The sequence below is a fragment of the Trichomycterus rosablanca genome, chromosome 24 (assembly GCF_030014385.1).
Source record: "Trichomycterus rosablanca isolate fTriRos1 chromosome 24, fTriRos1.hap1, whole genome shotgun sequence".
Classification (NCBI taxonomy): Eukaryota; Metazoa; Chordata; class Actinopteri; order Siluriformes; family Trichomycteridae; genus Trichomycterus; species Trichomycterus rosablanca.
Window position 1 is genome coordinate 1,549,936 of NC_086011.1, and position 26,826 is coordinate 1,576,761.

At 43.7% G+C, this 26,826-nt stretch overlaps 1 protein-coding gene across 14 annotated transcripts in view; it reads right to left on the reverse strand.

Annotated features, from left to right (window-relative positions):
* atp2b2 (ATPase plasma membrane Ca2+ transporting 2) overlaps positions 1 to 26,826 on the reverse strand; it is a 111,084-nt gene that overhangs the window by 24,643 nt on the left and 59,615 nt on the right. For 6 of the 14 annotated variants that reach the window (XM_062986646.1, XM_062986642.1, XM_062986644.1 and 3 more), the window contains exons 3-8: positions 18,532 to 18,729; positions 10,630 to 10,887; positions 9,667 to 9,792; positions 7,920 to 8,045; positions 4,734 to 4,766; positions 3,234 to 3,326 (exon numbers count right to left, since the gene is read on the reverse strand). In XM_062986646.1, coding sequence (XP_062842716.1) covers positions 3,234 to 3,326; positions 4,734 to 4,766; positions 7,920 to 8,045; positions 9,667 to 9,792; positions 10,630 to 10,887; positions 18,532 to 18,729 — 834 coding nt within the window. The remainder of the gene's footprint in view (positions 1 to 3,233; positions 3,327 to 4,733; positions 4,767 to 7,919; positions 8,046 to 9,666; positions 9,793 to 10,629; positions 10,888 to 18,531; positions 18,730 to 26,826) is intronic. The other 8 variants (XM_062986656.1, XM_062986651.1, XM_062986653.1 and 5 more) reach the window with 3 other exon arrangements.

The following is a 26,826-nucleotide window of genomic DNA, read 5'->3' on the forward strand; positions in this document are numbered from 1 at the left end:
AAGGAAAAAGTGTGGCAGAAAACGCTGCACAACGAGAAGAGGTGACCGGACCCTGAGGAAGATTGTGGAGAAGGGCCGATTCCAGACCTTGGGGGACCTGCGGAAGCAGTGGACTGAGTCTGGAGTAGAAACATCCAGAGCCACCGTGCACAGGCGTGTGCAGGAAATGGGCTACAGGTGCCGCATTCCCCAGGTCAAGCCACTTTTGAACCAGAAACAGCGGCAGAAGCGCCTGACCTGGGCTACAGAGAAGCAGCACTGGACTGTTGCTCAGTGGTCCAAAGTACTGTTTTCGGATGAAAGCAAATTTTGCATGTCATTCGGAAATCAAGGTGCCAGAGTCTGGAGGAAGACTGGGGAGAAGGAAATGCCAAAATGCCTGAAGTCCAGTGTCAAGTACCCACAGTCAGTGATGGTCTGGGGTGCCATGTCAGCTGCTGGTGTTGGTCCACTGTGTTTTATCAAGGGCAGGGTCAATGCAGCTAGCTATCAGGAGATTTTGGAGCACTTCATGCTTCCATCTGCTGAAAAGCTTTATGGAGATGAAGATTTCATTTTTCAGCACGACCTGGCACCTGCTCACAGTGAATGGTTTACTGACCATGGTATTACTGTGCTCAATTGGCCTGCCAACTCTCCTGACCTGAACCCCATAAAGAATCTGTGGGATATTGTGAAGAGAAAGTTGAGAGACACAAGACACAACACTCTGGATGAGCTTAAGGCCGCTATCGAAGCATCCTGGGCCTCCATAACACCTCAGCAGTGCCACAGGCTGATTGCCTCCATGCCACGCCGCATTGAAGCAGTCATTTCTGCAAAAGGATTCCCGACCAAGTATTGAGTGCATAACTGAACATAATTATTTGAAGGTTGACTTTTTTTGTATTAAAAACACTTTTCTTTTATTGGTCGGATGAAATATGCTAATTTTTTTAGATAGGAATTTTGGGTTTTCATGAGCTGTATGCCAAAATCATCAGTATTAAAACAATAAAAGACCTGAAATATTTCACTTGGTGTGCAATGAATCTAAAATATATGAAAGTTTAATTTTTATCATTACATTATGGAAAATAATGAACTTTATCACAATATGCTAATTTTTTGAGAAGGACCTGTATATATATTTTCTTTATGCATCTTTCTCCTTTTTAGCGCATCCAATTGCCCGATTGCGTCACGCTTCCTCTCCACCAATGCCGATCCCCGCTCTGATTGAGGAGAACGAAGCTAACCCACGCCCCCTCCGACACGTGGGCAGCAGCCGTATGCATCTTATCACCTACACTTTTGACGAGCGCAGTGCAGCTCAGCGTTGTGTACGGAGAGACACACCCTGAGAGCACTCTTTTCTCATCTCTGTGCAGGCGCCATCAATCAGCCAGCAGAATGAGTAGAATAAGAACTGAATCTGTGGTGCCCTGATTGATTAATGGGCACAAATTCTCAATCACTCTTGGGAAAACCTGTTCTAGAAAGCAGGGGCAGTTGTAGACAGGTTGGGGGTTTGGAATGGTGTGTCCAGTAAGCTCCTGGTCTGGTGTTGACACACCTCTGTTTGTCCTGTGTCAATTTGTGTTCTTCTTAAAAGCAGAACTTTGTTTTTGCGGTGCTTTGGAGAACCTGGACATTCAGTTATGGAACGTTTTGGCTTTTAATCCAGTGGAACACTGACGGTTCTGAGAACGGTTCGGTTCTGTCAGTGGAACATGCTTCATCAGTGAGAGCTTCGATTGATGTGTAGTTGTGGGATTTACTGTATTGTTAGTGGCAGTAAAATATAATATTTCACATTTAGTGCTTTTCACTTGATGCCACAGAATATCTGAATCGTGTCCCGATTTTAATACAGCTTCTGATTTTATTCAGGTTTATTGCAGTTAATGGAATTTAATCAACTGTACAGAAAAAGCCAAATATTCAGATATTCCATGTACAGATAACACACACACACACACACACACACACACACACGTCACGAACCACGAGTGACAGGGCAACAGTACACACTCGTACAGGACATGCAGGCGAGACACACAGGAGGATGAAGCATGCAACACCACAGATGGCAGGAGAAGAACCAATCAGCAACAGGTTCAGGAACTGAAGAGGAAACAGAGGAGGGAGAATCTGAACCCTAACCACTAACATACCTGTATAACCTGTACCATACCTGCTGCAGGTTATTGATTGATTGTCTTCTTCTGCCAATCCCCGCTCTGATTGAGGAGAACGAAGCTAACCCACGCCCCCTCCGACACGTGGGCAGCAGCCGTATGCATCTTATCACCTACACTTCGACGAGTGCAGTGCAGCTCAGCGTCGTGTATGGAGAGACACACCCTGAGAGCACTCTTTTCTCATCTCTTTGCAGGCGCCATCAATCAGCCAGCAGAGGTCGTAATTGCACCAGTGATGGGAGAGAGAGAGACCCCATCCGGCTTAGTCCCGCCCATATCTGAACAACAGGCCAATCGTTGTTCATGCGGTTGAGCTGAGATTCGATACGATGTATTCAAGATCCCAGCTCTGGTTCCAGCGTGTGTTTTTACCTGAGCGGCCCTATGTGCTGTTTTTGATGTAAATTAATAAATACTGGTTTATAACAACCAGGCCCACAATATATTTAGACAGAATAGGGGTGTGTTTAGACTGAATAGGGGTGTGTTTAGATCCAGATCATGCCTGCCACGAGGTATTACACGTCAAAAAATTCCCTGAATAATAACAGCTGATCGGTGAAAGGTTGAAAAGTTTGTTTTTATTTGTTTTCTTGTTGTTCAGTTGCTCTCGTATTTCAGCGCCACCACAGTGGATCTTGTCCTCATACCAGACTGGGCACAGTTTTTACACTGGATTCCCTTCTTTATGCAACCCGGGCCTGGGACCTGCACTGAGAGCACACTGACAAATGCACCTACTAACAGCTACCAACGTTCAGACTGAGCCAGTCATGTCTGCGTACACACATCAGCTGATAGCAGTATTTCTATAGCAGTATAGGACTATTTCTTTTTGTAGTTAGAGTGATAATAACCTCTGATTTGTATCCTGTTACCCATCAGTATAAAAAGGTAAGAAAAGGGAGCATAACTAAAAATAAAAGAGTTCACACACTCAGGGGGGCATGCAGCAGGAGAGGAAACTTAAGATAGAAAAATAGAAATAAGGAAAGAAAATAAAGGGATGGAGCCGTAAAGGAGAAGCAACGGAGGTCGTTCTCAACCTACCATTGACTAGGCTGGCATTACCGGGGGCGTTTGCGCCTGCAGCACCATCGGTGGCTATAGTTGCGATGGGGTGGGAGGAGGGATGGGAGTGGTCTAGCGAGTACCAAAATGATCATAAAATAAAAAAATAAGAGTGAACAAAAACAACATGGTTAAGAGCGTCGTAACCACGACTTCCTGTCACACTTTCATCAAGCTGCTAGAAATAAGCGGAAATCCGAAGGGCGACGGCATCATCAATGGGTTACGTGTTCAAAACACAACACAGGACACATCGCACGGAAAACACAGGCCGACATGAAACACAACGGAGGCACAGAATGGCGTGAGCGATCGATGGCACAGGAGTCAGGATCGGGCGCAGTTTAGGAGCTGCCAACTCAAGCAAGTCATAACAGTCTGGAATTCTAATTCTAATCATTCTAATCATTCTAATCATTCTAATTCTAATCACATTTCATCCACCATGTCTGATCTAAATACGTGATTTAGATCAATCACATCGATGCATTAATGAGTTTCAAACCAAACAGAAGCTAAAATTCTTTTAAATTTCTAACCATTAGAACGTAAAGAAGAGAATCGGTGGCTGATTTACACTTAGACGAGTTCAAAAAAGTGCATTTATTTTTTTACATTTACATTTTTTGCATTTAGCAGATGCTTTTATTTTTTATTTATTTATTTTTTATGCATTTTTCTCCCCATTTTTCCTCTCGATTTAGTGCATCCAATTCGTCTTCCGCTGCTGACAGACTCCAGATTTGCATCCACGGAGAGCACGCCGCTGCCCACGCCTTCTTTACACGTGTACAGCCCTCCTCTTCTCGTCCGCGCTTCCTGCCAATCAGGGTCCTTACACAGCGTATGAAGACCCACCCACCCACATATAGTCCGGTCCCCACCCTGCAGATAAGGTGGCCAATTAGTATCTGCTGCAGGCACTGCCTATTATGCCCGCCAGATGGCGCCCAGCCGACCGGTGGCAACACCGAGCCTCGAACCGCTGCGCCACTTAGCAGACGCTTTTATCCAAAGCGACTTACAATTATCACTGAATGCAATTTGAGCAATTAAGGCTTGAGAGCCTTGCTCAGGGGCCCAACAGTGGCAACTTGGTGGCAACCTTCGAATGACTAGTTAAGTACCTTAACCGCTAAACTACCACAGCCCTACAAACAAACTACTGACTGAATAATCACAATAGAATAAAAACGTACATTTTAAGTTGTTCTAAAATACTCACAGGTTCTGAAATATAAAACAACATTAAAATCAAGTTCGTAACGCTCACGAAAATGCGGGTCAACCCATTGATGGGCGCCTGAGCGGTCGGATGGATGAGATGCGTCTGAGATACTTAAAAATCTCACGTTTTTTTAAGTCAGAATAAAAAACAAAAGCTGTGCTGCTGAAGATGGGACGGGGGATCTACCGGGATACTAACGGAAGGAAATGAGAACCGCTGTGGGGTCCAGGAGAAACAAATCGATACTCTACCTGCTAGCTGTCGGCCGTCTTCCACAGCCTGACCTGTGTTAATAGTTTACAGAATAACAAGAGCGTAAGGCGTGGCACGGGCACGGGCACTGGCACACAGCAACACTGAACACAATGCTTTTACATACAGTGTGTGTGAGAGATGTTTACACATACGTTTAAACACACACTACACCTCTGATGCTGTAATCTGACGTTATTTAGTACGGCTGTATGATTTTAAAGGAAACACACACTGGACGTCTCCGCCCTCACAGAACGAGAGTTACACATGTTTGCTGTTAGCTAACAGACATTAAACAATAAAGTACTTTTGTTTATTTTCCCTTTTTTTCTCCCAACCTGGTCATTTCCAGTTCCCTAATGCAAACCCTCCACTTGCACCACCAACGCACTGGCCGACATGAAGTCACTGAATTTTATTTATTTATTTTTTTACATTAGCCAGTGATGGATTATTATGGAGAGCCGTATCGCACACAGTGTCACGCTTTGCCTAATGTCACCCCACCCCCCCAAAACCTTACTTGTTATTTTCACTAATTATAACTTCAGGGGACAGGGGCAGTTGTAGCCTAGTGGTTAAGGCACTGGACTAGTAAGCAGAAGGTTGCCAGTTCAAACCCCACCACTGCCAGGTTGCCACTGTTGGGCCCTTGAGCAAGGCCCTTAACCCTCAATTGCTTAAACTGTATACTGTAAGTCGCTTTGGATAAAATCATCTGCTAAATGCTAAACATGTAAATGTTAACCCACTCACTCACTTTCTTAACCTCTTATCCAGTTATGGTTGTGGACTGCATGTTTTTGGACTGTGGGAGGAAACCGGAGTTCCCGGAGGAAACCTACGCAGACACGGGGAGAACATGCAAACTCCGCACAGAAAGGACCCGGACCACCCAACCTGGATATCGAACCCAGGACCTTCTTGCCGTGAGGCGACAGTGCTACCCACCGAGCCACCGTGCCGCCCCCGTTACAACTTTTAGTTTAAATTAATTTAGTGTATGTGTGATTCGTGTAAGTCTAATTAATCTGACATTTTCTGCATTTTATCCAAAGGGACTTACAGTACTGTGACAGTATACAGTCTAAGGAATTGAGGGTTAAGGGCCTTGCTCAAGGGCCCAACAGTGGCAACTTGGCAGTGTTGGGGCTTGAACCAGCAACCTTCTGATTACATGTCCATTATCTTGACCACTAGGCTACACCCAGGGAGGATGGAGGTCCCTGCTCAGTCTGGTTCCTCTCAAGGTTTCTTCCTGTAATTTTAAGGGTTTTTTTCCTGCCACTGGCACCCTTGTCTGCTCAACAGGAGGTTTTTGGTCTGTCGGTCTGGATTCTGTAAAGTTAATTGTTGTTAAAAGCAGAATACTTATAAAGTTGACTTGACTACTTAAGCCGGTCTTAAGACTTTCGAGCACTATATATATATATATATACAGTGTATCACAGAAGTGAGTACACCCCTCACATTTCTGCAGATATTTAAGTATATCTTTTCATGGGACAACACTGACAAAATGACACTTTGACACAATGAAAAGTAGTCTGTGTGCAGCTTATATAACAGTGTAAATTTATTCTTCCCTCAAAATAACTCAATATACAGCCATTAATGTCTAAACCACTGGTAACAAAAGTGAGTACACCCCTTATTGAAAGTTCCTGAAGTGTCAATATTTTGTGTGGCCACCATTATTTCCCAGAACTGCCTTAACTCTCCTGGGCATGGAGTTTACCAGAGCTTCACAGGTTGCCACTGGAATGCTTTTCCACTCCTCCATGACGACATCACGGAGCTGGCGGATATTCGAGACTTTGCGCTCCTCCACCTTCCGCTTGAGGATGCCCCAAAGATGTTCTATTGGGTTTAGGTCTGGAGACATGCTTGGCCAGTCCATCACCTTTACCCTCAGCCTCTTCAATAAAGCAGTGGTCGTCTTAGAGGTGTGTTTGGGGTCATTATCATGCTGGAACACTGCCCTGCGACCCAGTTTCCGGAGGGAGGGGATCATGCTCTGCTTCAGTATTTCACAGTACATATTGGAGTTCATGTGTCCCTCAATGAAATGTAACTCCCCAACACCTGCTGCACTCATGCAGCCCCAGACCATGGCATTCCCACCACCATGCTTGACTGTAGGCATGACACACTTATCTTTGTACTCCTCACCTGATTGCCGCCACACATGCTTGAGACCATCTGAACCAAACAAATTAATCTTGGTCTCATCAGACCATAGGACATGGTTCCAGTAATCCATGTCCTTTGTTGACATGTCTTCAGCAAACTGTTTGCGGGCTTTCTTGTGTAGAGACTTCAGAAAAGGCTTCCTTCTGGGGTGACAGCCATGCAGACCAATTTGATGTAGTGTGCGGCGTATGGTCTGAGCACTGACAGGCTGACCCCCCACCTTTTCAATCTCTGCAGCAATGCTGACAGCACTCCTGCGCCTATCTTTCAAAGACAGCAGTTGGATGTGACGCTGAGCATGTGCACTCAGCTTCTTTGGACAACCAACGCGAGGTCTGTTCTGAGTGGATCCTGCTCTTTTAAAACGCTGGATGATCTTGGCCACTGTGCTGCAGCTCAGTTTCAGGGTGTTGGCAATCTTCTTGTAGTCTTGGCCATCTTCATGTAGCGCAACAATTCGTCTTTTAAGATCCTCAGAGAGTTATTTGCAATGAGGTGCCATGTTGGAACTTTCAGTGACCAGTATGAGAGAGTGTGAGAGCTGTACTACTAAATTGAACACACCTGCTCCCTATGCACACCTGAGACCTATTAACACTAACAAATCACATGACATTTTGGAGGGAAAATGACGAGCAGTGCTCAATTTGGACATTTAGGGGTGTAATCTCTTAGGGGTGTACTCACTTTTGTTGCCGGTGGTTTAGACATTAATGGCTGTATATTGAGTTATTTTGAGGGAAGAATAAATTTACACTGTTATATAAGCTGCACACAGACTACTTTTCATTGTGTCAAAGTGTCATTTTGTCAGTGTTGTCCCATGAAAAGATATACTTAAATATCTGCAGAAATGTGAGGGGTGTACTCACTTTTGTGATACACTGTATATATCAAGGTTTTAATTTTCATCTTGTTGTTCTTTGTCATTAGTCCGTGACCTGTGAGTAAAAGTAGAAGAATTGAATGGTATGAGGAGTACACCGTACCCTTCTTCTCCTTCTTCTCCTCCTCTTCTCCACCGGCACTCAGCAGGGTGAAGATGATCCCGGTCTGAGAGTTCACGCCGATCGCCGTGACGATCATCCGTCCTGAACCCTCCATCACATGGGTACCTGGTGATCAGAGAACCATCAGAGATCCGGACGCGATGCCCAAAAAATACCAGCACAAACCAGAACGAACCCGCTTCAGTTTCATGTGCATCAGGACGAGGGTTATGATGTCAAATCCCACCTCTGTGACCTTGTAATCCTTTACACTTTTTACCAGCCACATGCTAAATTGCTTGGTATTCAAGCAGCGAAAGTATTTCAGGTTTCATTCTGTGCTTTCAGTTGGTTTTTAGTTCGAATCTCACCTCCGCTCACTGTCTGTGAGGAGTCCCGCGTCTTGCCTGCATCCAAAAATAGGACCAGCCGGTCTAATCTGCCCCTAGGTGTGATGGGAATGTGTAAATGATTGAGCTGTATCCTGCTGTGCTGTGCTGAAGGTGGCACTGGACCCACTGTAACCCTGATCAGAATAAATCATTCGGTGTAAATAAATAAATAAGTAAATAAATTCTGTCATTGTTTACAGTAAAACACTGTAGAGCTAGATGGTGGATAAAAGTGAGCTGGTTCTAGGAGTCGTTGTGTAAGGCATACACCAAGAGAACGGTACACAACTGAATGCTTAACCCCTACATCAAGTGTGGTACTGGAATTCTGGGTTGGATTCTGGTTCCACGTGGCTTAATTACAGAGAGGGTCACTGCCAATCAAAGCAAAGTTCTGACCGATCGCCTGATCTGTCCTGATGGAAGTGGTCTCCTCTGTGATGGTTTAAATCACATAAAATACAGATGAGAGATTTTCTGGAGTGATTTATTAGACGGCGTCTCCACCACCATCAAACACCTTTTAATTTTAATAATAATTAAAATTGGGATGGGGGGGGGATTTGGGGACTTGTTAAATCCTCCTGTTTAATACACGGGTAATAACGGGCGTGGCGCCTCTGCCCATGTGACAGTAAGTCATCCAGCTGAAAGAGTTCGACAGTATTACTGAATTAACTTCAGTCACATGACCTCAGCGGTGCGCTAATTAAGCGCTTATTAAGTGAGCCACGTAATTATTGCATAACGAGGTGTGAAGAATATCAGTGTAAGAAATGTACGTGCCCGTTTTATGACTGTGCATGCTGGGATTTTTATTCTTACTGTATAATAATAATGTTGATTTGGTTTAATAGAATATTAATGTGGATATATTGAGGGAAACGCAGCGGTCCTACAGTCAAAGCGGTTCCTGAGTGAAGCCTGAAAGCGTTCCTATGAAAAAGTAAAGATGTGCTGACAGCCGGACTGAAACCGGACTGAAGCAGGTTGCCAAAAAGAGGAGCCGGCAAATCTTTAAGGGAGGAACCGTGATACATAGAAACACTCCCACCTGGAGCGAATTAACAATCAACAAGGCGCCGGTGACTGTTGGCTAAACAGGAATTGACACGTCAATCATGGGTGCCTCCATGCCCCCACAGCAAGCTAAATCTGGGAGGGCAGAAGGAAGGTCCACGGTAGCTGGGCTCACTACAGTACAAACCCTGAAATCTTCACTCTGACAGGGCGGTAAGATGCACTGATGATGTTCACATTAACAGTATATTGAGATGAAAGCAGCTCAACGGAAATACTGCGACGTAAATGCTGACTGACTAGCCATAATAACAGACAGTGAATGTATATCTCACCAGAGAGGAGCATGGGATCTTTATCTGCAGCTTTCCGAACGTGATCGGACTCTCCTGTGAGGGAGCTCTCGTCGATCTTCAGATCATTTCCTTGTATCAAAATCCCATCGGCTGGAAGAAGATCACCTGAACAAGAACACAGTCCATCTTATTAATCATCTCCAAAAGTATCCGGACACCTTACAATCAGCACGCTGGATACCCTATTCCAAAACCATGGGTGGCACCACCGCCCTTTTTTAAGGCGATGACAGCCTTTAGTGTTTTGTGGAGGCTTTCCACACGATTTAGGAAAGTGCCTGAGGGAATTTATGTCTATTCAGTCAAAAGAACACAAAATATAGAGCTTTTAATTATTTTTTAAATAATTACTATATTTTTAATATTTACCACATTTATAATATTTACCATATTTTGTATATTTACCATATTTAAAAAATATTTATCATATTGTTTAATATTTATTATCATTTTTTAGATTTACCACATTTTTTTAAATATTTAGCATATTTTTTATATTTACCATTTGATATTTAATATTTATTATTTATTATTTAATATATTCGTTTTATTCATTTAATTAAAAAATAATACTTTTTATTATTTACCATAATTAGTAAAAAGATTTTACTATATATTTAATATTTATTATTTAATATGCTTATTTAATTATTTATTAAAAAATAATAATTTTAATATTTACCATATTTGTAATATTTACCATATCGTTTAATATTTAATATAATTTTTTATATTTACCACATTTTTTAATATTTAACATATTTGTAAAATTTACCATTTGATGTTCAATATTTATTATTTAATATATTTATTTTATTTATTTAATTAAAAAATAATACTTTTTGTTATTTACCATAATGTTTTTTAGAATATACATTTAATATTTATTATTTAATATATTTATTTAATTATTTATTTAAAAATAATATTTGTAATATTTACCATATTTGATTTGCGCGATGTCCCCCACGACGATGTCGGCCACAGGAAGTTGGATCACCTGACTCCCTCGCACCACCTGAAACTTCTGCTCCTGCTCGATGCGACTCTGTAAACCGCGGAACTGCTTCTCTTTACTCCAGTCGTTAAAGGCAGTGACGAGCACCACGCACACCACCGACAGCAAGATGGCGGCGCCTTCGATCCACCCGGCCTCGGACTCACCTTCATCCTCGGCTCCGGTGTTCGCCGCCCCGCACGCTACAGAGAGAGAGGGGGGTAAGAGAGGGGCGAGAGAGGGGCGAGAGGCGAGAAGTCAGGACCTACGCTAATTCACATGCATTATTACTCTCACCTCACACAAATATCTAATTAGCGCTGTGCCAGTCAGCGGGAGGTGGTACACCGAGGGTGAGAGAGGCTTTCTGAACACTACAGCACACAATGCATCTGACGTACAGCAGCTATATGAGCATCACAAAGCATGTTCTCTCCCACAACCTGAAGATAATCAAACCCTAAATGTATAGGGGGGAAAAGGTCGCCCCTTGTGATGAAAAGTTAGTAATAATGAATTATTACACACAAAGCTGGAAGGTGGAAGAACAGTAAAGAATAAAAACCGCTGATATTTAACCCTGTTGTACAGCGAGTTTAAAACGAAGAATAACGACGCTGTAGCTGCTCATCACGCTGTTCTGAGTTCAGATCGATTTCTGCTCTGCTTCAGGAACAGAAACTCAGAAATAAACCAGGACTTCGGTCAGAAATGAAGCTCAGACGGTGAGAGAGATAATGGAGCGCTGTTATGAGTTTAAATGACGTGTGCTGTTCTGCGGCTGTAGGAGAAGCCGTTATCGTGCACTTTTAGAACGGGAGCAGATCGTTCGGGTGTTATTAGCCTCGGCGCTGTCAGGGTTCCTGCGGCGTGCATTCATATTCAAAACTGATAATGACGGTCGAGTGAGAAACGGGTCGTGACTGCGCGCCCGCCCTGAGTGACGATTCCTAATGATACTGAAGTTCATGTGATGTTTAATTCATGAGGACCAGATGGAGACGTTATTAAAGCTCTGTCCGGTCTGTAACGGAACGTGGACTCGACTGTCCGCTGTGTAACGGAACGTGGACTCGACTGTCCGCTGTGTAACGGAACGTGGACTTGACTGTCCGCTGTGTAATTGAACATGGACTCGACTGTTCGCTGTGTAACGGAACGTGGACTCGACTGTCCGCTGTGTAATTGAACATGGACTCGACTGTCCGCAGTGTAACGGAACGTGGACTCGACTGTCCGCTGTGTAATTGAACATGGACTCGACTGTCCGCTGTGTAACGGAACGTGGACTCGACTGTCCGCTGTGTAACGGAACGTGGACTTGACTGTCCGCTGTGTAATTGAACATGGACTCGACTGTTCGCTGTGTAACGGAACGTGGACTCGACTGTCCGCTGTGTAACGGAATGTGGACTCGACTGTCCGCTGTGTAATTGAACATGGACTCGACTGTCCGCTGTGTAACAGAACGTTGACTCGACTGTCCGCTGTGTAACGGAACGTAGACTCGACTGTCCGCTGTGTAACGGAACGTGGACTCGACTGTCCGGTGTGTAACAGAACGTGGACTTGACTGTCCGGTGTGTAACGGAACGTGGACTCGACTGTCCGGTGTGTAACGGAACGTGGACTCGACTGTCCGCTGTGTAATTGAACATGGACTCGACTGTCCGCAGTGTAACGGAACGTGGACTCGACTGTCCGGTGTGTAACAGAACGTGGACTCGACTGTCCGGTGTGTAACAGAACGTGGACTCGACTGTCCGGTGTGTAACGGAACGTGGACTCGACTGTCCGCTGTGTAACAGAACGTGGACTCGACTGTCCGGTGTGTAACAGAACGTGGACTCGACTGTCCGGTGTGTAACAGAACGTGGACTCGACTGTCCGGTGTGTAACGGAACGTGGACTCGACTGTCCGGTGTGTAACAGAACGTGGACTCGACTGTCCGGTGTGTAACAGAACGTGGACTCGACTGTCCGGTGTGTAACGGAACGTGGACTCGACTGTCCGCTGGTTCCTTCATGTTCTCTGAGACGTTATTCAATCGTGTTATGAGACTAAACACGTCTCCAAAACGAACATGCAGCATCGTTAATTTGCTTTTTTATAAGCATATCACATATTCAACTGTCCGAAAAACTTTGTTTAAAGAAAGTAAAATAAAATATTGTATATAAATCATCCAGCGCTGCTGTTACAATGTTTGATGTGCAATTGTGCTGCTGCACTTTTAGTGTTGTAGCCAGTAAATCAGGACTCGACAGTAAAACCGTATTTGGAACGCAGCCTGTCGGGCTTTCAGAGACGTGTGAGGGTGATAAAGTCGTTAAAAGAGCTGAAAGCCTATAAAATGATTTTAAATGAGACGGGAAGTGAGAGAATCTAACCGTGTACAGTGTTTCTGTGTGGCTGCGCAGCCTGGACCGTCTGCGTGAGGACCCGATAGGAGCTGCACCGGATTTAGAAGGATTCAGATACTTTGTGGTCAGACACCAGAGACTCTGCTGTGTGTTTAAAAAACGTCCGGCCGCACATTAACCACCGGCCGTAAACAACGCGAGCTGTAAAACCCGCCTCGGAAAACTAGCACCCAGTAAAACACGCTGCTGAGGCTAATCACTGGAAATCAATTACAGTCTAAACAGGTTCAAATCCCAGCGGCGCTATCGGCTGGTCTGGCGTTAATTTATTAGGATTTAAGGTCAGTTTGGTTACATTCATGACAGGAACGGTAGTTTGTACATGTTTGTAATATCAAACACAGTCATGGACAATTTTGTATCTCCAGTTCACCTCACTTGCACGTCTTTGGACTGTGGGAGGAAACCGGAGCTCCTGGAGGAAAACCCACACAGACACGGGGAGAACATGCAAACTCCACCTGGGAATCGAACCCAGGACCTTCTTGCTGTTAGACCACAGCGCTACTGTGCCGTCCAACACTTTTTATTAAAAGAAACCCCACAGCAGCATGGGTACTGAGGACCTACCTGGGCTTGATCCTCACACCCAGCCTTTTTCTGAGGAGGTTTGCATGTTCTCCCCGAGTCTTTGTAGGTTTCCTTTGCGTTGCACAAGGTGTAAGTACGTACATGTATAGATTTGTGAGGCCCAGTGGTGGACTGGCACCCGGTCCAGAGTGTGTGGGGGCATGAAAGGTACATTTTGATGGTTCTTTTACATTTTCGGAGTTTAGCAGACGCTTTTATTCAAAGCGACTTACAGTACAGTGACAGTTTACAGTCTAAGCAATTGAGGGTTAAGGGTCTTGCTCAGGGTCCAGCAGTGGTGGGGCTTGAACCAGCGACCTTTTGATTACTAGTCCAGTACCTTAACCACTAGGCTACAACTGCCCTACAACTGATGGTTCTTGATGGATTAATTCAAACAGAGATAAAACTAGTGGAGTCTTTGATCCTGACCAGGTAATAGTGATATCCAGCACAGAATAAATTCATAAACGTTTATTGTGTTAGCAGGAGGGGGTTTCAGGGCGTGGTCTCTCTCACAAGCTATGTCTGTCCTATGTTCTATCACTATAAAGTCTAAACCATGGTCAGTAAAGCTGGTACAACCACATACAGCGAGCCTGCCTGATCTACACTATTGAATTCCCCGTTTTATTGGTGCACGGTCGGGTGATAGCACCGCAGACATGTTCACTTTAGTGCTGTATAACAAAGCGGTGTGTAAAATGTCAGCGTGTCGGCTCGGTGCTGTCCACGGCGCTAAAGTGCTGAAGTGTGTGTGTTCACTCAGAGGTAGTTAGTGAGCGTTACATAACGCTACAGCAGCTAGCGCACACCAACACGCTGCAGGCGCGGCTAGAACCGACCAATCACTGATCAGAGTTCTGCAGGGGTTCTGTGAGTGGGGGACGCGTCTATGTCTCGAGAAGACCTGTGCTCCTCACACCAGGTAGCACCTCTGATCAAACCCAAACGCGCTGCTCATCTTACGTCCGCGCAGTAACGCTCCTGTTATCTTAGTGAGGGGGTGAGAGGCTATTACAGGTCATATTTCTGACTCTTTTTCTGGACACTTCTTTATAAAAAGAACCAATTAATTGAAAAAAGGGTTAAATAAAAAAAAACTGAAGGTAAAAAAGGAAGAGGACGGCCAGCAATACTGTCCACATGCTCACCAGGAGTCAGAATCACCTTGATATTACATAATAATAACAATAATAATAATAATAATAATAATAATTAATAACACAATAATTTAATAAAAATAATAAACATAATAATAATTAATATAATAATAATAATAATGACAAAAATAATGCTAATAATGTTAATAATATTAATAATAATGATAAACAATAATACTAAATGTAATAATAATGAAATAATTATAATAAAAATAATAACACAGTAATATAATAAAGATAATACACAATAATAATAAATATAATAATAATAATGACCATAAGTATAATAATAATTTATTAATAATAATAATATCAACAATTCTAATAATGTTAGTAATATTAATAATAATAAACAATAATAATAAATGTCATAATAATAAAATAATAAAAGTAATATAAGATATATATTTTTTAAAATGGTTAATGTTCATAGTATTAATAATGATGAAAATAATAATAATAATACCAAAGAAATAATAGAACAATAATGTTATTACTAATAATAATAATGTTAATAGTATTAATGGTGATAATTGTAATATAAATAAATGTAATAATTAAAAATAATGATAATAATGTTAATAATATTAATTATAATGATAAGAAACATAATTATGACACTAAATGTAATAATAACAAAATAATAAAATATTAATATGAATAATAATAATCAGTATAAGTAAATGAAATGTAGATAAATTGTGCTGTATTGTATTATGTCGTTGTTTTTCATCACTTGCCAACAGCATAAGTGTGTTTACATCAAACGTTACATAAACAGCCATTGTCTCATTACACTGTGTGTGTGTGTGTGTGTGTGTGTGTGTGTTTATTAGCTGCTTGTTATCGCCGCATTGTTACATGTTTGTTTATAACGCTGGATGTTATTTTGTTAATAAAATTTCTCCTGCAGTTTCAGACGTGACGTGTCGCTGGTTTATAAGAACTCAGACGAGAACAGAACGAGATGTTGGTTCGTTTATCGTTTATTGATCCTGATGTTACACGTGGAGGCTGAGGGATGAAAAAAGCTCTAATGGTTTTAATTTAATCTGATCACCGGGGGTGTCTGAACACACACACACACACACACACAGTGTAATGAGACGGTGGCTGTTTATGTAACGTTTGATGTAAACACACTTATGCTGTTGGCAAGTGATGAAAAACAACGACATAATACAATACAGCACAATTTATCTACATTTCATTTACTTATACTGATTATTATTATTCATATTAATATTTTATTATTTTGTTATTATTACATTTAGTTTTGTCATTTTCATTATTATACTATTATTAATATTATTTTATTATTATTATTATCATTTTACTATTATTAATATTATTAATATTATTATTATAATTTTTTATTTTTTATTTATTTTTTTATTTTTTATTATTATTATTATACACACACACAGTCGGCACGATGAATCTTTTTACATTTTCTGCATTTAGCGGACGCTTTTATCCAAAATGACTTACAGTACTGTAACAGTGTACAGTCTAAGCAATTGAGAGTTAAGGGCCTTGCTCAAGGGCCCAACAGCAGCAACCTGGCAGTGGTGGGGCTTGAACCAGTGACCTTCTGATTACTAGTCCAGTACCTTAATCACTAGGCTACAACTGTCCCTGTTTTTAGCAGCCAGAAACCTCCGACCACATAAACCAAAAAGCTGCTGCATGTGATTTATCTCATATAAACACAATTTCCATAAAAGTTGGGACACTGATAATTTTTTCCTAGACTGAGATAAAAGCTGAATCTCCAGACGTGTTTCTGCTCTAACGTGGCTGAGGTTCAGCTGTAATAAGTAAAGTTTGGCAGGACGAGGTGAGATAATAATCAGCGGAGGAATAAAAGCAGAGTTTACGAGGCGACTATAAAGAGGCGCGTCCGCACCCCATAAAACAGAACCGTGATTACGGGCGCTCCAGTGAAACCGACCTGCTCATTTACATATTAATGGAGTTTTTGGTGCAGCCTGGATGCGGAGGATTTATATTTCTAAGTTCTGGGACGGTCAGCAGAAGTAAAGTTTGTGCCGCTCCTCCCAGCATGCTTTGCTGTTTCCGGTTCAGGCTGTATAATTGAATCAGGGACAGTAATGATGACGGATGGCGCTGACTCAGCATCTCCTGGCACCGGAGCCTTAATGCTGCTGGATCGGCGCTCGGCCTGCGGGCCTGACCGAGGGCCTCGTCCGCCTAAAGGTTATTTCTCCGGCTCGCGCTTCATTAACCGCGGCTGCCTGGTAACCCTGGTTTTGGGCGGATTCCCTCGCCGCCGCCGCCGCCGCTCGTCAGAGAGGAATCAGGATGCAGAGTCATGCTCCATAACGAGAGCGCTAACGTTTCATAAAGACGCTGCAGCAGAATCTCTGCTTTATTATGCTGTATAACCCACACAGACTCCTAACAGGGCGCTCGGGTGGTGCGGCGGTGTATTGCACTAACCCTCCACCTCTGAGATCCGGGTTCGAATGTCAGCGGTGCTCTATACATCTACGTTTACTTTTCCCGCATTTAGCAGACACTTTTATCCAAAGCAACTTACAATACTTTGACAGCATATATAGTCCAAGCAACTGAGGGTTAAGGGCCATGCTTAAGGGCCCAACACTGCCAACTTGGCAAAGGTGGGGCTTGAACCAGTGACCTTTTCATTACTAGTCTGATACCTTACCCACTAGGTTACGCGACCTACACTTAATACAGTTCAAGTAACTGAGGGTTAAGGGCCCAACAGTGGCAGCCTGGCAGTGGTGGGGCTTGAACCAGCAACCCTTTGATTACTAGTCTGATACTTTAACGGCTAGGCTACGACAGCCTTGATGCATATTATTTACATGTAAGGCATTTAGCGGACGCTTTTATCTGACTTACGCTTAATACAGTTCAAGCAAATGAGGGTTAAGGGCCTTGCTCAGGGGCCCAACACTGGCAACTTGGCAAAGGTGGGGCTTAAACCAGTGACCTTTTGATTACTAGTCCGATACCTTACCTACTAGGTTACGCGACTTACACTTAATACAGTTCAAGCAACTGAGGGTTAAGGGCCTTGCTTAAGGGCCCAACAGTGGCAGCCTGGCAGTGGTGGGGCTTGAACCAGCAACACTTTGATTACTAGTCTGATACTTTAACGGATAGGCTACAACAGCCTTGATGCATATGTGTACGTATGTGCACATACTTTTGGCCACATAGTATTAAACTAGGCTCTAAAAGGTGCCACCGAACGCGCCAAACGCTTTCAGACGTCTATTTGGGAGAAACCTAAAACACAAGCATTACTATTAATGTACGTTGAGATGGCTCAGCCTCCCATGACCATAAGTAAGTGGATGCCTGACCGTGAGCTTGTTGGACATGAAGTTGCACTCATTTTATTGCATTAAATTATACCAGTCCTTTGTGCCCACGGGAATTTGTGCCCATTTAAAAGAGAATCAAAAGAGCATTTGTGAGGTCAGACGCTGATGTTGCATGAGAAAGCCTCGCCCGGACACTCTGGTGGGGCAGCGGTCTAACGTAGCAGCACACCACGGTGAAGTTAGAATCTCTCTATGTACCTGGCGGGACCTGACAGCGACTCAGCTGGAAACAGAACCCGATAGTCTCTGGACGAGTAACTCTACGCTCCTGGAGAACGTTGAGAAACGCGAGCCGGGCGTGGCCACTCACCTTCGTTGTCCCCGCCGGGCGGCTGATAGAAGGAAAGTCCCAGGCTGATGAGGGCGGCGATCTCCAGGATGATGAGGGTCACGTCCTGTAGGGCCTCCCACACTAACTGTAGGAAGGTTTTTGGCTTCTTTGGAGGTATGAGGTTCTTCCCAAACACTTCTTTCCTCTTGTCCAGGTCAGTCGGGTCTCCCGTCAAACCTGATAAAAAAAACCCAAAAATATATAAACATCATGATTAAAGAACAGAGAACTAACTAACCAGAGTCCAACCTCTTTAATAAATCACATTCTCCTGTCCTACAACTGCTTCATCCTGGTCAGGGTCACACCCAGGAGAGGACGCCAAACCATCACGGGGCCTCAAACCAGGTCATCCACGTGATGTAAAAGAAAACGTTATTCATCAGACCAGGCCACCTTCTTCCATTGCTCCGTGGTCCAGTTCCGATGCTCACGTGCCCGTTGTTGGCACCCTGACTGGTCTGCAGCCCCATACACAACAAACTGTGCAGCCTTTACTCCCCACGTGCATCAATGAGCCTTGGGCGCTTATGATCCTGTCGCTGGTTTACCACTGTTCCTTCCTTGGACCACTTTTGATAGATGCTGACCCCACAAGAGCTGCAGTTTTGGAGATGCTCTGACCCAGTCGTCTAGCCATCACAATTTGGCCCTCGTCAAACTCACTCAGATCCTCACGCTGCTCATTTTTCCTGCTTCTAACATCAACTTTGAGGATAAAATGTTCACCTGCTGCCTAATATATCCCCCCCACTAACAGGTGCTGTAATGAAGAGATAATCAGTGTTATTCACTTCACCTTTAAGTGGTCATAATGTTATGCCTGCTCGGTGTATATAATACTGTATAATATAGTATTACAGTAAGTATTATTGTTAATGTTTTACTGCAGATAACAGGATGAAATGTAAAATCTCCTCTAACAGAAGGAACCATTCTGCTCTCGCTACGTTTCGGTGCATTCGTTGGTACTTTATCGATCAGCCAAAATACAAAGTATTTATATTCTGGCTCAGCTCGAGGACCGAGATGTTAATATCACCAGTTTTTTTGGAATCGGCGGGTAAACGCGGCTCTTTATCGACTCGGAAAGGTCAAACTGTCAAACCCACACAGTTCATCAGATCCAGAAAGCTCGAGCTCCTTCAGAACAGAAGAGCTGATGCCTGAACCTGCCGAGATCTGAGCGTGTCACAAAAAACACCAACGTTTTCTTTCACTGGTCCAAAAATGGCACCTCATCCTGAGCCCACGTCCCAAAAAAAAGAGCAATCAAGTGTTCTCGTCTCCAGTTCTGTTCCTGACTCACCAACACTCGTGCACACACACACACACACACACACTCTTACATAAAAGCACTGATACAATAAAGTACAGGAGGATCATTACAGCTACACACACACATACACACATATGTACACACACATATACACACACATATATACACATACACATATATACACACACACACTCACACACACCCACTCTCTACACACACACACACATAAAAGCACTGATACAATAAAGTACAGGAGGATCATTACAGCTACACACACACATACACACATATGTACACACACATATACACACACATATATACACATACACATATATACACACACACACTCACACACACCCACTCTCTACACACACACACACATAAAAGCACTGATACAATAAAGTACAGGAGGATCATTACAGCTACACACACACATACACACATATGTACACACACATATACACACACATATATACACATACACATATATACACACACACACTCACACACACCCACTCTCTACACACACACACACATAAAAGCACTGATACAATAAAGTACAGGAGGATCATTACAGATACACACACACATACACACATATGTACACACACATATACACACACATATATACACATACACATATATACACACACACACTCACACACACCCACTCTCTACACACACACACACATAAAAGCACTGATACAATAAAGTACAGGAGGATCATTACAGCTACACACACACATACACACATATGTACACACACATATACACACACATATATACACATACACATATATACACACACACACTCACACACACCCACTCTCTACACACACACACACATAAAAGCACTGATACAATAAAGTACAGGAGGATCATTACAGATACACACACACATACACACATATGTACACACACATATACACACACATATATACACATACACATATATACACACACACACTCACACACACCCACTCTCTACACACACACACACACATAAAAGCACTGATACAATAAAGTACAGGAGGATCATTACAGCAGCCACACACACATACACACATATGTACACACACACATACATACACACTCTCTCTCTCTCACACACACACACCAGCAGTCCATAGACGTTAACGGGGTGAGAACATGATCTGTTCTGGCTGACATGGCCGACAGCTTGAGAGAACGTTACCATGATATTTACATCCAGCGTCTCATTTCATTATCGTCAGAACATCACCACGCTGAGGGCGCGTTCACATGAGAGGCGGCAAAACCGCGAGTGTGTCGGTGCTGCTTAGCTTACCGCTGCACTTCCATGAGCGGCTCTGACACACGAACCCTCAAAACATGATGAGTGGAGTCATCGAGTACAAGAAATAAAGAAACCGTTTTTCTAATAATAACCTGAGATCTGGAGAGAACTTTTGGATGAATCGGAATGCTGACTGCACGGTAGATCGTTCTGAACTCTCTGCAACATAATTTGCTCCAAACAGAGCTGTGATGATATAACAGCGCGCCAGAGACGCTAACCAGATTAGCATCCGTGACGAGAACAAACCACAGCCTGCAGACTCCTCACGTACGCCGGGGTTTTGCTAACGATGCCTCCGCCGCACATTAGGGATTGTTTATTTTTAGCCGTGCGGTTTAATTTGTGCCACTTTCTGCACGACACCAGCGCATTAGGAAACGATTCCTCGCCTCGCCTGATTTTGTTCTTTTTTAAGTCCTTTTATCTCGGCCAGGCTTACGCTAACGTTAGCAAGCTACAATTAGGCAGATTGTTTAAGTCACGCTAGCATGGAGTCACGACGACGAGAGTCCCGCGTGAAAGGGGCTTTATTAAACCCAGAACGGCTAAACAGGTGATTCCAGGGTGCATTCAGCAAACAGGGTTTGATTTTTGGATAATTGGACTGGTTCTATTCAGGAGGAACCTGCCTAGGTAGAGAGGCACTAAATAGGGTGGGGGTATCAAAACCCTAAAACTTCTAGATTTAAGGAATGGATGACCAAGGGAATAACAGCGCTGTGTACAATAATGAAAGGAGGAACATTACCCAGTTTTGAAAAGCTTAAAGAAACTCACTTACTAGAAAAACAAGACTTTTATCGATAATATACAGATGAGATGTTTCGTTAACACAAGGGCAAAAAATGTAACTGGGATAAACATAGGCCTAATGAACTTATTCAAGAAATCATATAACGCAGATATTGGTGGTGGGATAATCTCATGTTTATACAAAGCTTTTTCTGACCTAAAAACACATTCAACTCTGTATATTAAAACTAAATGGGAAAAGGAAGGGGGGATATCTATATCAGAGGAAGAATGGACAACAATATGGAGGTATCAGTGGAAGTGCACCAGGTCTCAATATTGGAGAGAGTTTGGGTGGAAAAACTCAATAAGATGCTTTATTACACCTTCTCAGAAATCACATTATGGTTATTACAATAACCCCCCGTCTGCTGGAGAAACTGTGGAAATCAAAACGCTAATCACTTCCATATATTTTGGGACTGCCCGGGTATTAAAGACTACTGGATGGGGATACATAAAGTTCTACAAGATATTTTTGAATGTGAAATTAACCTAGAGTGCAAGAGCATATATTTTGGACTCATACCTCAAGAGTGGGGGAAAACGATAAACACTTAATAAATGCATTATTAGTGGCAGCCAAGAAAGCTCTTACCAGGAAGTGGTTGTCCCGGGAGAGTCCAACCCTGAATGCATGGATGGACATCACATTGGGAATTTATCAAATGGAGAGGATAACAGCATTCTTAAATTTAAAATTTGAACAATTTGATTCATCTTGGGAAAAATGGGTTAATTATGTGACACCCCTCAGGTCTGATTTTATTTTCACAGAGTGATGTATAGGTTATATATAAAAAATCACTCCCTAATTGTACATAGTTCATTTAGAAGTACTTTTATTATTATTGTCGCTATTATTGTTATTATTATTGTTTTTTTCCCTCCACGAATGGGAAGAGAGGGATAGAGAAAGGAAATATTGAAAAAATGTATAAAACTCAAAAAACTGTTTGTACTGAAAATATTGTGATGTTAAATGTCAATAAATAAAGAATAAATTTTTTTTTTTTAAACGGGCGTGACAGGGGCGTTAAAATTTACAGGGACCCTAAAAATGACAGAGGCCCTAAAACTGATCCTGAAATTGACAGGGACCCTAAAAATTACCCTTAATTTCACAGGGACCCTTAAAATGATTTAAAAAAATGACAGGGACACTAAAAATGACCCTAAATTTCACAGGGACCCTAAAAATGACCCTAAAATTGACAGTGACACTAAAAATTACCCTAAATTTCACAGGGACCCTAAAAATGACCCTAAAATTGACAGGGACCCTAAAAATGACCCTAAAATTGACAGGGACCCTAAAACTGACCCTAAATTTGACAGGGACTCTAAAAATGATTATAAAAATTGACAGGGACCCTAAAAATGACCCTAAAATTGACAGGGACCCTAAAAATGACCCTAAAATTGACAGGGACCCTAAAAATGACCCTAAATTTGACAGGGACTCTAAAAATGACCCATTAGCATTCTGATATCGTGATTCACATCCACATAATAAAATCATGTTCAGAATTTAGGAGGATTGATTTTATATGATTTTTTTTAGACAAACGGCACAAACAAAAGTCGCCGTTATCGGCGTCTACAGAACGAAAAGCGGCCGCTCCGAGCGTCACAGATCGCTCGAGATAAAACGACAAAAGAGCCGCAATAACCACGCCGCTGATGAGAGACTTTTAACAGGCTTAACGATAACGAGCCCTCCCCTCACCCCTTCCCCCTGCCCTCCGCCCGGCTTTGACCTTGGGAGCTTCTGCACTGCGCCAGACCGCCGGGCCGGAACAGACCGCGTCACCCCGAGAGGATCGTTTCAATCGACGAGTTCGCGCGGCGAGAGCTGAAGCGGCGTTCGCCCGCGCGAGTGGAAACCGAGTTCGGGATTGAATAATGAGACAGCGCGCGAGTGCCGGCTTCAAACAATGCCAGCCGCGAGGTGAGAATGCCCGTGCTGCGAATAGCATGAGGGGCTAAAAATAGCCTCGTTAAAGATTCCTTTTAATTGCGCCCCGGCATGCTATCCTCCCCCCCGCCGCCACTCCTCATTGATCCCTTCGCGGGCCGCATCACTTCCAGCGTGTGTGGATCCCCCGCTTTCAGCCCCAGCTAACCTTTACAGCGCCATGCTGGAGGAGGAAAACCTACCGCGGCGTACCGGGACACGGCGACCGGAGAGACTTCCGCCGAATACGAGCGCAGATCTGCAGCCGCGCTGCTGCCAGCCGCTTCGTTTCCATCTTAGCTTGATTAAGTCCTCGCTGCCATCTTAGGGTGCATTCACATGTGAAGCGTTTTGCAGTAAATCATCATCAGCGTGTGAATCTGATCTGAATCTGCATCAGTGTGGAATAAGCGTCAGATCAAGGGTTACAGCTCCACATGTTTCTGTGTTTATCTGGATTCTCCTCCCTGTTTCACTTTTAAACTTGTGTTACAGCTCCAGCTTCTGAGAAATGGTGAGAATCAGAATCAGCTTCTCCCAGAGTCTAAAACGCTTCTGGTTGAAAATAAAGCTTAACGTGGTTTAATGTAGTAAAAGAAGGAGACAGGAGCACTAAACTTCTCTTCATTATTACTGCTCATAAGTTCCTCCACTAATCACATTCCTCACTCGCTGTTTTACTACAGTAAGTCACGTTAAGTTTTGTTCACGGCCTGAGTCACTGCTACCGCCTCGTATCAAACAGTTCGTCTCATTGGAGGAGCTTTGAAAAGGTCAGCAAACTGGGTTAAAGTTCAATCAGGTGAACCTTGGGCACCGCAGCAAGCACAAAATCCACGAGCCCAGTGTGGCAAATCTAAACAGCACCACCACACAACATAGGAACGCAACATGTGGCAGTTACAACGGTCACATGTCGCTTCTCATGTGAATGCACCCATAGAGCCAAATGTTGGACATTAGATGCATCCAATTGCCCGATTGCGTCACCCTTCCTCTCCAAAATGCCGATCCCCGCTCTGATTGAGGAGACCGAAGCTAACCTACGGCCCCTCCGACACGTGTGCAGCAGCCGTATGCATCTTATCACCTACACTTTGACGAGTGCAGTGCAGCTCAGCGTTGTGTACGGAGAGACACACCCTGAGAGCACTCATTTCTCATCTCTGTGCAGGTGCCATCAATCAGCCAGCAGAGGTCGTAATTGCACCAGTCATGAGAGAGAGACCCCATCCGGCTTAGTCCCGCCCATATCTGAACATATCGTTGTTCTTGTGGCTGCTCAGCCTTAGCCGGCAGGCAGAGCCGAGATTCGATACGATGTATTCTGGTTCCAGCGTGTGTTTTTACCACTGCGCCACCTGAGCGGCCTGCTAGATGAGACTTGAATTTGACAGTAACTGATAGTTAATTAATTTACAGAAACACTCAAATGAGCAGGAAAACACAGAAGCATTGGCTCAAACCTAAAACAGAGAATAAATATGTGGCTAAATTCTTTTATGACTACATCATGAATGAACTACATCAACTTTAATACTTATAAATGTTTAGAATGCACTTTTTCTTTATTATTTTACTGTTGTTGTTTTTTCCTGTAGTGACGTGAGAGACTCGTTTCCTGATCACGTGTACTTATCAGCGTCGTGGACTCGGATCAGCGGGCTGCGTCTGGGTTCGCTGGGTCTCGTCCGTGAGGCTGTAAGTAGCTACGAATATAAAATACCTTCGGAGAGCGGCGAGAGCTGTGATGAAAGTGACGCGTCGTTATGTTTATTACCGCGCTCGTTACTCGGAGTGAAAGATCTGATCTGATGGCCGGTATCGGAGCTGATTAGCAGAATGTTTGCGGTCGGGCCATTTTCATAAAGCGCTAGTGATCTGTTCTGTGAGCACTTTATTTGCAGCCCTTTCTGAGATCTAGCGGTGTGATATAGTGAAGGACCCGGGCTGCTTTAAAAGGCTGGCAGTGATGCGCAGGAGTGAGAAGGAGCAGGGTGCCAGTACAACCCCCACCCTGGTGGTGCTGCAGTCTAGAACAGAACACCTTTATTTGTCATATACACGCCTACATGTGTACAGTACAATACAATTCTTTATCTGTGTACCCCAGCTTGTTTGGACGCCCCTGGAGAGGGTTAAGGGCCTTGCTCAAGGGCCCAACATTGCCTGCAAGGCAGAGCTGGGATTTGAACTCTCAACCTTTCAATTGATAGCCCAAAGCTCCGCTCACTAGGCTCCCACTGTCTATTAAGCTAGTCCACCACCGCTGAGATCTGGGTTTGAATCTCAGCAGTGCTATCAGTCAGCAGGACATGATTGGCTATGTCTAAGGAGGGCATGTGCAGGCTCTATTTGGGCGTCGCCGCAGCAGATCTGCCACCCAAAAGTCAGACACATGGCCCTAAACGTGCCTCTAAAAGAGGAAGTCGGGTTCATTCCATGTTTTCTCCGGTCACCAGGTTTAAACGCCATTGAAGCTTTAAAGGACAGTCTGATAAGACTGGACACACACACACACACACACACACACACACACCATTCCTCTACAAGCCATTCAGTGCAGGATTAAAGCAGCACTGGAAGCAAATGCCAGCCGTACATGTTCTAATCTCATTTTTACAGGTTTCCATTATTGTGTCCACCCCCGGTCGGTCCGTACCCAGTCCTGAGATGCAGGGTAACAGGAATGACCCCCTCGTACACTGAATGCCGTGCTGTCGGTGGTGACGCCGCTGCGTACTCCTTCTGTCTGCCATGACTAAAAATAGATCGCCATGGAAACCGTACACATGGTGCAGGGTCTCGCGGTGACCTCATCGCACCGGCTGTACGTTAGCGCCGCGCTGGTGTACGACACGCGCTCGTGGCGTCACGGCCGCCCTGTTGCTATGGGATGGATTCACTCTCGCGGCGGCGGCACAC